At 45.2% G+C, this 16,010-nt stretch overlaps 1 protein-coding gene across 10 annotated transcripts in view; it reads right to left on the reverse strand.

Annotated features, from left to right (window-relative positions):
* The window catches only part of NEK11 (NIMA related kinase 11), a 199,258-nt gene that overhangs the window by 37,240 nt on the left and 146,008 nt on the right, over positions 1-16,010 (reverse strand). For 7 of the 10 annotated variants that reach the window (XM_053929433.2, XM_053929435.2, XM_053929432.2 and 4 more), the window contains one exon: positions 10,636-10,696. The exons of 2 other annotated variants lie outside the window; for them this stretch is intronic. In XM_053929433.2, the coding sequence (XP_053785408.1) occupies positions 10,636-10,696 (61 nt within the window). Of the gene's footprint in view, positions 1-2,011; positions 6,310-10,635; positions 10,697-16,010 lie in introns of those variants that run through there. One more of the 10 variants, XM_053929438.2, reaches the window with a different exon arrangement.

The following is a 16,010-nucleotide window of genomic DNA, read 5'->3' on the forward strand; positions in this document are numbered from 1 at the left end:
CCAAATGACAAGATTATTTACACTTTTAATATGCATGAGATATTCCAGGACCATGCTGCTCTCAAAAGGATTATTTAAACAGACCATGGTTGTTTAGAAGACCGGCTTTTTACGCTAGAAAACCCAGGGAGGAATGCACGTACGGAACAGCAGTCATCGTTGGAGAGCTCCGGCCAGTTTCTTCGGCAGGTGCGGATATTTGCTTCTGATGACTGAGGGACTTTTGCTATAAACTTAGTTTTCTCTTTACCTTACCCTGCACCTGAGTAGTAGCTTTTTTGCAGTGGAAAGCAAGATGCTGACCAGGAGGTCATCTGCAGCCTTGAACTTCAGCGGAATGGGACAGAAGGCCAAAGTTGGGGTCAGAAGGTAAAGAGTTGTCAGTGAAAGCTGCGGTCTTGTGAAATGTGCTGAGTGAGCTGCAGCCTTTACAGAGATGCCCTGGAGGCTCTTACAAAATGTGACGGAACTGAAGGGGGAAAGAATCCACCAAATGAAACAACACCACTTTCCACTGAGAAGCTAAAGCCGGCCCCTGAGCCAGGGCCCAGAGCATCCAGAGCGGGACTTGCTCAGTGGCCCTCCCTGGAGCTGGGCAGTGCCCTCCTGTGTGCTCCTGAGCTCTCCCACAAGGTGCCTCCACCCCTGTTAGGAAAACTTTGAACACCCTGATATCCATTTATAAATTCTGTCCATGTAGCTGCTGTCAGAGAAGGGACCCAAGTTGTGAAGTTCCCACTCTTCTCCCAGCAGATCTCATATAAGTGCCTGTCTGATTAGTGACCACATGAGAAAGTGTGAGAGCCAAACCCCATTTTACATATTAATAAAGCTGTCTGTCTATCTATCGGCATGCAATAAAATATAGTAAAGTGCATTGCAATGCAAAACAATATAATTATAGGGTGTAACTTCCTTCAGGGAGTCCTCCTGGATTCCCCAAGGCTGGAGTACTTGGTCCCCCCTTTAACTTGCATAGCACCAGTAACAGTACTGTTCACCCTATAATGATGCAGTTACCATTGATTTTTCTCTTTCTCCTACCAGACTGTAAGCTCCAGGAGGACAGGAACCCATTCTACCTAATTCCCCATTGTACTAAGTGCTCAGTGCACCCCCATGTTCTCTCCAACCAAGGGGCAGCTCTATATGCTTTTAATTTTTTTAAAATTTATGTTTTAATTTATAAATTTATAAACAAATTATAAATATAATTTATTATGTTTATACATTTAAATATAAATTTGTAAATTTATAGTTATGTTTCTTAGATTTTTTTAAATTTAGTAAATTAAATGCAAATTCCAATATTTCTCACATACAACCTTGTTCTGTGTGCCCTCGTGGGGGCGCTTTGAACTTCTTGCTTTCACAGACATCACCGAGATGAATACTCCCCCTCTCAGCTCTTTGTCAGAATCCCCGATCGTTCCTCAGCCTAGGTCCTCAGATGCAGCATTACTGGGTCAACAGGGGTAAACTTTGCAGAAGGCACATGACAATTAGTTAAACCTGGCACATCACCGATTGTGCCCGCACGTTAAGACAGCAGTACCAGTGACTGATGCCTTTCACTCCTAGAGATCACCCCTCCCACGTGCTGACAGGAGAGCAGCTTCCTCACTTCCCCATCTGCAGCACTTGGCCCAGGGCAGCTGATTCTCTCCAGGGACGGCTTTGTGAGTCGGGGTGAAGGGAAGGCTTGGGGTCCATTTTGTGTTCATTTCAGTTGCTTTTTATAATCATCTTTCCTGGAACCCAAAAAGTTATTCAACAATAACCCATGCCAAGTAATGTGCAAGGTCAAAAACCAGTTCAGCCAAGAATGAAGGAAGGTGCTGCTTTCCCGTCTCTCCCAGAGCACAGGTCCTGAAGGCTTATGCAAATAAAGGTCAAAGCAATTTTCTTCTTCTTTTTTTAAGGATTTCATTTATTTATTTTTTAGAGAGATGGGAAGGGAGAGAGAAAGTGAGGGAGAGAAACGTCGATACGTCGATGTGTGAGAGAGATATCAGTCAGTTGCTTCTCACATGCCCCCCAATCAGAGATTGAACCCACAACCCAGGTATGTGCCCTGACAGGGAATCCAATTCATCTTTATTAATCTCAACAGAATTTGCGTGTGCCTGGAAACAGTATGTGTGTGTGAGATGCACACCACATTCTGTGCACTTTTGGTTTCACACATTTCTTATGAGAACTGGATGCCTTCTCCTCTCCCAAGGATCTTCTAGCTATAGGTTGGGGACCCACATCCTCCAGAGTACTGTTCCTTTTTGATCTAACTTTATTTTTTTTAAGATTTTATTTATTTATTTTTAGAGAGAGGGGAAGGGAGGGAGAAAGAGAGAGAGAAACATCAATGTGTGGTTGCCTCTCACACGCCCCCTACTGGGGACCTGGCCCACAACCCAGGCATGTGCCCTGACTGGGTATCGAACTGGCAACTCTTTGGTTTGCAGGCCGGCACTCAATCCACTGAGGCACACCAGCCAGGGCCTTTCTGATCTAACTTTGATGAGCCTTCACTTTTCCTTCGCCCCCTTAATTTTTTCTAAAGAACACTAGATCCTGCCACGAAGCATTGCTGAGACAGCATTTTTGTCCTTTTGGTTTCTAAGAGTGAAGACTGTCCAGCAACCAGTCATCAAACACAGCTTCTACCTATGATGATTTTTAAGAAGTGAATATGTACACATGCAAGTGGTCAATTTTATAGAAAACTCTGGCCACTCTGCTCCGCCGGTGGTAAATCCTGAAGATACTTGACTCTCAGGCACCTCCGTGAAAAGTGTTGTGAGGCTGGGACTCAGCAGGTCTTCACTGACTGCAGCTGGCGGGATCGAGTGGCAGCCATGTTCTGGCTCCTTCTATAAACTCACTGTTTGGGTTGTGAGCTCCTAAGAAGGGGACTCGGACCCCATTGTAATCCAGGGGACTGACCATGGTCATGTTGCCTGAGCAGAGAATGCCACTGTGCCACAGCCCAAACCGTGGCTCAGCATCAAAACTGGGCATCCAGAATCTTAGAAAGGAAGGTGGTGCCGGGAAATGCAACATGGAAGATTTTGAGCATTTGCTTCCCTTGCCCCTCCCCATCACGCCCTGCACAGTAGGACCCTTTGTACTACAAAAATGAAACTGCAAACAGGTGCTGACATTTGGTGTTTCTGTTGAGTTTCCTTTTAAACCAACTGCACTTGTCCCTCATTCCCTGGTCACGGTCATGGTCACAGTCAGTGCTCTCTCCTTCATCTCATCCTGCAACTGTTCACCCCACCTTCCCATCCTAGGCCAAGGAGGGATGACAAGAAATGCTACCGGCAGTATAAAACACCAGGCAAAACCATCCTGAACTCTCTTTTCCTACCCGTGAGTTACAGGATGATGGGGATTATAACACTTACCACCACCCCATGGGGCTGTTTTGACAATGAGATGAAAACAAAATGCAGGAAAAGACATTAAGCAATGGGAAGCGGTGCTTCTGAAGAACACAGAGCACAGCTCACCACAGCCAGGTTGTCGGGATCCCTCCTGCTTCTGTGGTCTCTTACCGGCAAAGCTATTTTTCCTAAAAGCGTGACAATTTGACGGTTCTGACATTTCACCCCAAAGAGAGAGGTCCTCCTCCCATTTCTTCCAAAATTTCCCTTCCTTCATTTCAGTTGCTGGACAAACGACCTTGATCTTAAAACAGAAGCCTGCATTTGCCCTCCCTGCTAAGTAAGCATCCTACCATGTGGGTAATAAAGAGCTGATGCAGGCACTGCAGGGATGGATATTTTGGCAAACAAGGTCCCACTTAAGCACCCGGGACTCTGCTTACTCAGGGATCCTCGCAGACGCTGCCCTTGGTGCACAGCACAGGCACAATGCGTCGCAGCTAATCTGCTTTTAACCCTCTTCTTTCTCTCAACCGCCTGAGGAACACTCAGGAAACAGATGTGATTTGAAGACACCCCTCTTTTCCCAAATTATCGCAAAGGCATATTCTCATGACCCATATTTTACTAGCCTTTAGAATAGCACATCACTTCCTCTTCCTGAAAGTGATCAGAGGTGACCTCTGAAGATGGTTTGCTATTCACTTGACCCAGAAAACCCCACAAAATCATTCAAATCAAGAGGTTCAAATCTTCCTGTTCACTTTAAGAACACTTGTAAAACTTCCCAGGCCATCAAGGGTATGCATATATGAAAAGCCACCAAGTATCTGAAAGACGTCACTTTAAAGTAGCAGTGTGTCCCATTTGGTTGTTACAATGGTGGAGTTGGCAGGTGTGCCCAGGCCAAACAGTGGGGAGGGACTCAGGGTCTGTGGCCCAAAAAGAGTGCTGAGTTTTTGCTGCAAGTGCTTAAAAATGCAGAGAGTAATGCTGAACCTAAGGGTTTAGATGTGGATTCTCTGGTCACTGAGCACATCCCGGTGAACAAAGCCCCCAAGATGCAGCGTAGAACTTACAGAGCTTGTGGGAGGGTTAACCCGCGCACGAGCCTCCGTGCCACACTGAGACGATCCTACTGACGAGAGCACATTGTTCCCGGACCAGAAGGGGAGGTTGCACAGAAGAAAAAGATACCCCAGAAGAACATGAAGAAACAAAAGCTTATGGCCCAGGAGTAAATTCAGCATAAAATAAATACTAATAAAAGTAAAAAAAAAAAAAAAAAAAAGGAAAGAAAAAGAATAGCACATGATCAAAGATTGGCCTAGAGGTTGGCCAACTTTTTCTGTAAAGGGCCAAGTAATAAATATTTTAGGCTTTGCAGGCCACTCTCTGCTGCAACCACTCAGCTCTGTTGTTTTAGCATGAAAACAGCCATAGGCAATAGATAAATGAACGAGTATGACTGTGTTCCAGCAACATTTTATTTACGTTAGTGAGCCGGTTTGGCCTATGGTCTGTAGTTTTCCAAACCTCACCTACATGATGGAGCATCATCATGATTGAGCTGGAGGTGACCTAAACCTTTAAGCCGAATTGCCTCATGTTATGGAAGGGGAAGGCAGGCCAAGAGTGGCTGTATGACTTGCCCAAGGTCACAGAGCTGTAAGGAGAGAGCCAGAGTCAGGACTAGAACTATGGGTCCCTGACTCCCAAATGAGCGCTCTTCTGAGAAGTACAGCTTCCAGGTCAAAACGTTCATGTGTTGGTTTTGAACAATCATGAGATCATCAGAGAAAACCTCCCTTCCAAGCATTGGAATTTGGCAGAACATTACGTCTGTTGTCTCATTTCTCCACCTCTTCGGGTGATGGCCCCACGGCTTATTATAAAAGGGGCCATGAACCAGCAGGGCACTGTGAAAGCTGTCCCACTCTGCTGAGAGGCTTAGCTGACCTACGTTTTTGTGAAGATTCTTCCTCGAGCTTCCCCCATGATGACAGTGGGCCTCAGGATGTCAGTAAAATTGCCTAAGAATCTGCAAAGTAGGCTGGTTTCTGCTGTACCCCAACACCCCAGGGATGGAGCCACATGGCCCACATCCCCCTTACAGGAAGGACTTGTCGCCCAGCTGCTGGGCATGCTGGAGACAGGCAGCCTCCAGTGTCGCCCCGTCAGAGCCTGCCTCAGCTGCAGAAAGCTGCCTTGCCCCATTTCATGCCCTTCCCGTGCGGCTCACATTGGACCACATGTCATGATGGAGGTAGAAAGCCTGCCCGTCTGGGTCTGCATTAAAATCCCGGTGAGTTCAGAGCTCCCCATGGGTCTGAGAAAGTCTTGTCAGGCCTGCATCACTGCTCAACTCTGCCCTCCGCCTCTGCCTGCTCCCCTCCTGTCCTGTCCACCGGGGTCAATCCTGAGGGCACCCCAGAATAAACGTCCAGCCCACCCAACTCCGTGTCAGAGGCTGCCTCCTGAAGAACCCAAGCCCTGACACATGGGAGCTGGGACTGGAGGGCGTGGAGACATGGAGGTGGTTGTCTTGGTGCCTTTAACCAGTTGAGTATTTGATAAAAGCGATAATGAAAATGGCAAAAATGTAGTCATTCCTACCCCGGCCCCAGCAAGCCCATCTCTTTCAGAGAGCTGTGTCTATAGGCACAGGGCGGAAGCCACCACCTGAGGAGGTTGTCGTCGGCCCTGTAGCAGCAGCAGTGTCCAAGCCAGGCCACGCCAGGGGCTGCAGAAGCAAGCAGACAGGGGAGAGGGGGAGACGCTGGTCCCGGAGAGACCCTCCAGAAGCTCCCAGTAGGAAGGGAGCTGGGCACATCAGGACGAGGGTGTGAGCTGCCTTAGAGGACTGGGGTTTGAGTCTTTGATGTCTGGAAGTTACAAAACTTCCATGACTCACTTTCTGCACCTGTACAAAAAAAAAATCAAACTTTTGGGACTCTAGTAAAGCTTAAGTGCAATGATCTCTATAAAGGTGCTTTGTTGTTGGTAAAACGCCAAGGTGAATTTATGACAGCGCCTCCCTCAGCCCCACGCGCGCCCCCCAGTGCGCTGCCCCCGACAAAATTAAATTAGCTGGGAAAAGAAAGTAGGGTAGCTCAGAAAGGCAAATGTGCTACTCGTGAGGAGGTAGTAAATATCAGGAGATATGAAATCAATAAAGTTTCTATTTTTACTATATGTTATTTCATACAACAAATATTCAACTAAATTATATGGAAAATTAAAAGCAGGAGGTTCAGGGGTTTGGAAATGCTCATTCCTTTTGAATATACCAGAAGCACCTAAGAATAGCACCTATCTGTAAAAATAAAATAAAATAAAACAAAATAAAAAATAAAAAGGAGGGCCTTATTTTTTAATAAGCAATTAAGTGTGCATCCAGGTTCAGAAGATGTGTGTGACGAGCACACCCTACATTTTTCAGCTGTGGTTACCCCACGGAGCCAGTGGTAGCGAATACTCTCCTCCACACCGAAGGGTAGTGGGTATTGAAGGTGCTAGGGCACACCTTTTTCGAGGAAAAGAAGACTGTATTTGCTTAGAAGAAAATAATAAAAATTAGCTACTGAGACAGCCCATGCCACGTTCACAGTGTGAGGATCCGGGCAAGTCACACCCGTGGAACTGCTCTCCCTCCCCCAGCAAAGCCTGCCTGCCCTGCCCGTCCCCTGGGTGCTCCTCCTCGTCTTGTGCCCTGCAGCGGCAGGGCTGTCCTCCTCAGCTCCTCACGGCCAAGTGTATCCTCAGTCAGGAATGATCTCAGGTGCTACCTTCTCCTTCAAGCTTCTTTCATGACTTCTATCTCCCTGACTAAAAGCAAAACCCCCATTTTTGGAATCCTTACTCTCTTGCTGTATCGTTATTTAGGTCCTTGTCTTAGTTCGCCTCGGAAATCTAAGCTTTTAGTGGCAGGATCCAGGCCCAGCACATTATTGGGAGCTAATACCACTCCTCTACAACGTATGTTAACTTTGATGAAATCGTAATGTATGAGTAATGAATGAGTGCTGTCCCGGAACTCTTTTCTAGGTATTAGTAATATACAGAATGTCCTTCGCTAAGACTTTAGTACTAAGAATGATTAATAAAATTGTTTTGGGGATTTATTTGTATTATAATACCTTTTCCCTACTTCCTTCCATCACCACACATCTGCCAAATGAATGGGTCTGCCATGGTAACGGACAGATAGCAGGTTCTCTGTAAATTGCCACTCATTCTGAATCTGTTGCATCCTTTCAAGTTTTAAAGAACTTAGAGAAACTGTTAAATTTCTCTAGTGCACAAACAGAAGGGACAGTGGCGAACAAATATTGTGCATTCACATCAAAATGATCCAAGTCATTTATGATCCAAAATATCCCTCCTCGCCTCCAAAAGTAGTGGTTTCAATGTGCCAGTAGCCAACGATAAAGCACTATGTTGAAATCACTGTAATTATTACAAGAAATTCTTTTCTGTCAAGGTGAAAAGCACCATAGTGCGAGGTTAAGTGGCCGTCAGTCTTCCCTACACTTAGTGGCTTGGGGTTTGTAGAGCTTAAGCAAATGAGGTTTCTAAGCGATTCAGAAACCCCGTTACCTTCTCTGGCGTATATTAGTCACACTGTTTAGTGAAGATTAAATAGTTATTTCCAAAGATCAATGGAAGAATTGAGGAGAAACAACTTTCAAAAAGCCAAACTAATCAAACATATCAACACTCCAAAGGAATCTTAATGGGCAGAGAGATTTTGAAGAATCTGCTTTATTCTAATTACTTCTGTGACAATATTCAGCTTAGATCTACAAACAGCCGTTTTATAAACATAGTTTACCAAGGACTTGTGTCACTGCGCTGAGGAGCTCTCTCTAGGAGTACAGCTAGTTTCTCAAACGTCAAAAACACGTAAAACTTTATAGGCTTCCGTGGCTCTCCACGAGTGGTCTGGACCCAGACCCTCAGCGTCACTTGAAAATTGTTAGGAATACAGCTTCTTCAGCATGCACTAGATGTGCGTTTTCAAAGCCCTCTAAGTAGTTCTGACGCATGTTCAAGGGTGAGAACCACGGATCGAAAAGCTTTAGAGTGAACTTGATGCAGAGAGGAGAGTGATAAACTGAACTTGGAATTCAAAAGGGCACCTTCTAATTCAGGATCTGTGGAAGCCACACAATGCTCACTTGTTCACCCTCTCTACTCCCCGGTGACATAAGAAGGGAAAATACACTGTGCCTGTATTAAACAGAAGGCCACCTAAATCCGGTGTTGGGGATGGGGTCCAACCCCCGCATAAACACTTTCAGGGCTACCAAGTGCACAGGCTGATGCGGAACGCGAGCACAGTCTAGCTGAATTCACAGAGGCCTCATTTTTAAGTGACAAGGCTTCTACTCTGACACATTTAAGTTTAAACCATCCCTCAGATTCTGTTAACATTCTGACATATATTAACAAGCACTGCGATTAATTAGCTCTATTATTATAACTGGCCAGTTTCCCAAAAATGGCATTACAGCAAAACAGGTACTAGACACCCAGGCAATCGCGTCCCCTGTGAGACTATGTGAGGAGGTTTCTTCGTGGCTTCTGTGTAATAATAGAGAGAAGTGCCTGGAGTCTGCAATGAGGGTCCAGCTGTAAGTACCACCAGGCATTTCAAAAGCGTGCTTAGTTACCTCCTTCGCGCAGTAGGCAGCGTGCCAGCTCTAGAGCATGCTCCCCCATCCTGCCTCCCATCTCTTCCTTCCCACACCCGTCTTGGGTACGAAGCTTTCACCTTTCTCTGTTTTCTAAATCACCACTTATTCATCTGCTTTCTACCTTCTCAAATACACTAACGGCTCTGGCCCGCTCCCACGTCCTTTCCTGTTCCCTTTGGTCCTGTGGGTTTATATCGCTTACTTCTTTTCTGTCATTTTGTGGAGCTCCAGGCAGAGATAAATGTGTAGTTTTATTCCATGTTTCTAACGCTCATTTTTATAAAATCACACAGTCCAGAGGGAATTTAGGTATCACAACCCCAATTCACTGTTAATTGCTTTTGCAATAGAATCCATCTTTTTCAAGACACAATCTTATATGCAGAAATCTCATTTATAAAACAGACAAGAGTGAAACTAGAGTCTTGTTTGAGGCTGGTAAAGGAGCAGGTGTGGTCTCCTTTAAAGTTTTAAAAGATCTGTTTCTGTTAAGTGCCTCTTCTGCCCCAGGTGCTGTTAGACTCCAGAGAAGCAGAGCTGAGCAGTGCAGACCAGCCTTCTATCCCGGGGGGCAGCTCAGCGTCGGCCCCACCCCCACCCTCCCTTCTCGCTGCTAGAGGTCCCAAGGAACCCAGTCGGAAAATTACCGAGGTAATCTGGCTGAGGTCGGAGGGAAGGTGACTCAGCCAAAGGGAAGGCTTTCTAGTCTTCAGGTCCATTCTTGGGAGTTAAATGCGCCTACTAAGTGTTACTGCACATAGTAGTAACAGATCCCAGGAGGACGGTCAGGAGAAAAAGTTAGGGAGCTGTGTTATACTGATGCTTTGCACACAGAGCTGTGGAATAAACTAGAAAAAGCCTACAAATCGCGCATTAAGCTCCTAATAAAAGAGTGGTAAATGCTGGCACACCTGAAAATTCCATCTTTATGTCTGCCATCCCCTTCAAAGAGATGGCTTTTGGTCATACAATTAAAAAAGTTAAAAATGACAATTTATCATCCAGTGCCGGACATTATCACACTTGTCTTTTGGGATTTAAAAAAGAAGAAACTGAGAAATAAGGCTTTATCCTTGGAGCACACAGCCATCTCATATATGGAGACCGACAATGCTAAAGAAAATGCAACTTTGTTTTTCAGACCAAATCTCTGCCGATAACTAACTGACCGTCAGGGTGATGGGCCTTTCAGCCGGCCTGAGTACAATCTGTATCCACAGGGGGAGTGAGGTAGACAGACTTCTCTTCAGAGAAACCTGTGACACCAGACAGGAAGCACGGCTAGGCCACCGTTTTATCACAGCTAATCACTGAATTCCAATTATTTCGTTTTTGGAGCCGGAGGGTCACTAACAACAATAATAAACAATTATTCTTTGAGACTCCCGGGTCCTCGGCGAGACACTCAGACTCCGTTAGCCTCAGTTTCCCCACCTATAAAAGGAGGTGGTCGGACTGCAACATCTCAAAGACTCTTTCTGCGCTTTCTGTTTCCTGGACGGCCCACTAGAACCAGTAAGGGTCCCTATATTTGCAGTAAAGAAACTTACCGAGGGAGGTGCAGCCCAGAACGCTTTCCAAACACCTGACCAGTGCTTCGGTATCGCCGCCCTGTCAAAACAAGGCAGGGTTACTTCCCCGGATGGTAGAGAATCTCTAACGACATGGAAAATGTTGTCGCCACATTGAGGCATGACGAAATACCCAAAAAAATCTGGTCGCAAAATTATTTTACAGGATGATCCCATTAAAAAAAAAAGAAAAACGTGTTTCTCCCTCTCTGATGAGAAAAACAGACGCTGAAATGTTAACAGTGGTTTTGACTACAAGGTGGGGTCGTGGGTGATCCTTATTTTTATCCTTTGTGTGCTTCTGCCTTTTCTGAATTTTTATAATAAACAAATATTACTCATTTAATTCATAAAATGATAAATGCTATTAGAATTTAACACTAGTCTCATGCAATCTACAATGTACTCAATACAGCAGAAACCAAGTGAATGTTTCTTCCTGGAGAGTGTCTCGACCAGATCTTCTGTAAAACTGCACAGCCTTCAGGACGTCATAAATCCAAGAATTACCGTCCTTATTTACCTCACCCCTCAGCAAGAGTCACACACCCCCATGAGGGTTTGGGGGGAGTCCCAGAACTGTACTTGATAACATTGTCTTTAATACAAAGTGATGTCTGTCCTCCACCCAGGAGACTGGAAATATTCCAAACAGCATCGTAAGGATCTGGGGCAGTGGAACTTCTTAATTACTTTCAGGTTTGTATTTCATCTGAGAGAAATTAATAATTTATGGCTCACCTGCTCCATTTCAAAACAAGCATCCCATTTTATATTGCAGTAATTTTGGACTTTAGGGAAAAAAGTACTGTGGTATAATAAGCTACTTGAAGCATTACCTAAATGTGTTGAGTTTCATTTTACAACACCTGGTGGGGGCTGGACGGCCACCTGCTGTGCACGTGCTGCGATCCAGCATCATTTCCCGTCTCGAATGTGCAGACAAGGCAATGACAAGGATGGTACGCCTAGTCAATGCTGGTCAGTGAGGTCAAAATGAACTGAAGACCGTGGTGCCCAGCCCAGGAACATCGGAGCAGGTTCCAGGCACAGAAACAGAAGAAATCAAAAGGTAGAGTCCCTTTCCCCAACTGCTGAGCTGGCCCTGTAACTTGCTCTGGGCCACAGCATGCCACAGAAGTGGTGAACTCTATAGCTAGACCTTAATGAGACCCCGTAGCTTCCATTTCTACTCTCTTGGAAGTCAACAACTTTATAGAGAAGTCCAGGCTATCCTGCCGGAGAGATGACACGGTGAGAGGCCCTGGAGCATGAGAGGCCCCCAGCCCACAGCCAGCACCAACCGTCAGACACGTAGGTGAGGCCATCCGGGACCCCAAGCCAAGCTCTCAGCTAAACGAAGCCACACAAGAGACTTTAAACAGTGCCACGTGGAACAGAAGAACTGTCTCATGAGTCCAGACAATTCACAGGATCCTGAGAAACAATAAGTCATTGTTTTAAGCCACTAAGTTTTGGGGTGTTTCATTACACAGTAAAAGACAACTGAGACACTTAACAAACTGAGGCCACTGACCAACTTTTTTCCATTTTTATCTCCCAGCACCTGGCACGGCCCCCGGCCCATGACAAATGCTAAAGCTGCGCAGGACTCTTCCAGCTTCTGTGATGTGCAAAGAAGTCAAACAAGAATGGCATTAACTTTTGGGCACAGCCTACCTATGCAGTGGGTTCCCCGCTACTGAAAGTACATCATTACTTGGAAAGTGGAGGAAAAACATCCTACTTCTCAATTCTGCAGCCTTGGTCAAGTCTGTCGACCTCTCCAAGCCTCAGTTTCCTTAAATGTACAGTGAGGAGAATAATGGCCTCTTTCTCACGCAGGGCTCTTATGAGAAGCAATTGAAATAAAAATCCTTTAGCACAGTGTAAGGGTTGTTGGCATACCCAATGGACGGAATAGGGGAGCTGGATAGGATGAGACGGGATGGGAAAGGGACAGAGACATGAAGGGTTAAAAAGCTTCAATCACTGTGCTGCCACTGAGCATGGGGGTCCTCAGTGGGCGTTGGAGTTCAGGCAATGCGACGGGGTCAGCGAGAGTCAGAGGCAGGGCTGTAGGGTGCCTGGGGGACTGGAAAACATCAGTCACATCTTCCTACACAGAGGCTGGGAGGCACTGTACAGGGGTGGGAGAGGACAGGAATAATCTCAATAACACAGAATGAACGATTGACTGAATGAAAGAACATCAACTTTTATTAAGCTCTTAATATGTACCATGCTGTGCCAACTTACATGTATTAGTTTATTTAAACTCTGCCAGGGGTGCTATTTTTCTCCCCATTTAACAGGTGAGAAAACTGAGGCACAAACAGTTCCATAATACAACTAAGGTCATGCGACTAGTAAGAGGGGAACAGGCAGTGTGTCTCCAGAGCCTGAACTCTTCTTAGCCCTACACTGCACCTGCGTATCGTAGAAGGCAGGGCCCTGACCAGAGGAGCTCACGGTGCCGTTGGAAGGAGACCAGAGAACCATTCCTTGCTATATACAAAATACAGTGCAGCCTGGAGACAAAACACAGCTAAAGAGGGGTTGGGTAGGGAGGGGTGGGTTCTTCACCAACAGCTTCCAAATGCGGGTTCTGAAAAGGACTTTAAGCAGAACATCGATTCTCTGTCTAAATATGGCCTCAACGTGAAGGTGTGCATTCTCCTGGTGAAGCAAGCAAGTGTAGTGACGGGCCATGTGCACGCTTGGGACCTGTGCTAACTTCCCTCCCTGCCCCTGAAGCCTGTGACCCCAGAGGTCATGGGCAATGACTGATTGAGTTGAACTTACATGTTCAACAAGGGACAAGTCATTTTCTCCACAGGCTGCGGATCAGAGTACACAGACCAAAGCCTAGTAAGGCTCCCATCATCCCTTCCTTCAGCCCTGAGATACAAGAGCTGAAACCTCACCAGACACTGCCCAGTGTTCCATAAAAGGCAAAATCTCTCCTGGTCGAGATCCATTGATCTACATATGTCTCTATTTCGACATGCACATTTTCCTCTATTTCGACATGCACATTTTTCTCTATTGGTTAAATCTAGAACAATTTGAGGATCAAAATAAATGATATTAAAAAATTATAAACCATAGAATAAAACAAGATGCCAACTGTACCTTTAAACATTTAAATGAAATTTTCTCTGTGTTGACAAAGGGAGAACTTATTAGACTTTTTTACATTAAATCACAATTTAGGAAAGGAATTAAAGAGATTGTTTACTGTGCTACAACTTAATTTAGCAACCAACTCCTTCCTAGTGTTCTAGAAATTATCATTTAATTGAACACATATGACCCCAACACACATCTACCTGCCTCCACGAGAAAAGGGAGAGGAATGGAACCGAATCTCGCGCCTCTCCAAAGATGTTTTCTGGTGACCTGCACCACGTTTGCACGTCAGCAGGACGTGCGCCCGCAGAAACCACCTCTCGGCAGCACACTGCGGCCAGTGAAACATGGGGCTCATGCTGTTGATTGGAACTTTTTCAATTTCCTCATCGTTTTACAGATTTAAATCGCTATCTTCTGGAGCTAAGTGGCCTGTGAGAACAACCACACCTTGCCAGATGCCAGGTTATGGTGCCACCAGCCTTCAGTCATTTCAGCCAAGTGCCAGGAAGCTGGTTGTTGAGTGTGAAAATAACCAAGTGGCTCCTTTGCTGTTTAAGATGTTCTCCAAGTCTCCCTTCCCCATAACCTCCGACCCCTCTGTGACAGGAACACGCCTGAGGGGCAGGAGGAACATCGTCTGAAATTCAGTTTTGAAAAACCATCCCACAGACTCAAGTTCAGTCAAGCACCGAGATTTTTGCAGAAACAGATGCAGTAAATTGGCTAATGAATTAGGAATTGCTTCTAGAGGGAGAAGGGTAGCTGTTTTTAAGAGGCCCAGTCGGATCTGTAATGTGCAGGACAATTAGCAATGCCCCCCCAGCCGCCACAGAGGAAGCTATGATGTCTGGAGCAACCGCTCCTCTTAAACATGTTTGTATGTATATTTTAAAATAATATGTTCTTGAGCAATTCCTATTAATTTTTTAATCTGGAATATATATAAAAATATCAAAAGAAAAGAAACATCATCAGAATTCCATCACTATTAACATATATACATAAAAATACAAGATCTACCTGGACAAAATCCAGCCATTGTTAACATAATGAGAACGGTTTGCATGACATCGACGTACCCTGGCAGCCAAGGAGAGTGGACTGGAATGCGCATGTGTGAACAACGACGACTTCACCGTACTAGTCAGTGGGGGCAGTAGACACCATTGAGTGAGCACGTGTGCTGTGTGGCCATCACATTCAAAATGACCGAGTGAGGAGAGCAACAAGTCTGCATCAGATTTTGTGTTAAGCTTGAACATTCCTCCACGGAAACTATTTGTATGATTCAGAAGGCCACAGCTATGGGTGATTGGTGATTGGCAGCTTCATCATGACAACCGGGTGAGGTCCCAAGGTGCCTACTTTGAAAGGGACTGAGTGTCACTGTCCTGGGTACAGTGTTTCTTGTATCTTGTTCAATAAATGTCTCTATTTTTCATATTATGTGGCTGGATACCTTCTGGACAGACCTTGCATGTACACACATTTAGTCATTCTTCTCTACAGAGACCTACCCTTTAGATAGTTGAGATTATATTATAGATGCATGGCGTACACAGAATACACATATATACTTTTGTTTTGGACTTTCATCCCATGCTATTAAAATGTCTTCAGAAACATAATTTTAATGGTTGCAAAACGTTATACTGTAACGCCTCGTCATATTTATTTACCCATGTCCCTATCACTGGACATCTAGGTTGCTTCCATTTTTTGCTGTAATAATATTGCGATGACTATCTTTGCACAGACATGTTTGCCCCACGTCTATTACTTCTTTAGGTGAGCCATCCAGAAAGGGAATTACTGAGTCAGAGTGTGAACTTTTAGAAACCATCATCTCTCTCTGCTCTTGCCCTTTTCTTCGCACTCCCAACCATCCCAAGCAGTACACTTTCTCCACAATGAGCTACAATGCTTCACGCTTTTTCACCCTCCTCTCTATTAAAACCTGCTTTCTCTCAAGCAAAGATGCTATAGATCCATTAAAGCCAAGGCGATCGATAAGGCTCATGCATTATCTCAGGATATATGTGTTTCAATAAGGGATATAACCTCATATCAGAAGAATTAATTTTTAAGAGCAGAAGTTTAGGCAGCGTGTCAAAGGAGGAAGTCAGATGGTGTCTTCACGGGACCATAAAAATCACACGGCACAGGTTCTTATTTAGTTATCAACCACTTCTGTCTAATTACAAATAGCCCAGGTTATC

Source organism: Desmodus rotundus, chromosome 8 (assembly GCF_022682495.2).
Source record: "Desmodus rotundus isolate HL8 chromosome 8, HLdesRot8A.1, whole genome shotgun sequence".
NCBI lineage: Eukaryota > Metazoa > Chordata > Mammalia > Chiroptera > Phyllostomidae > Desmodus > Desmodus rotundus.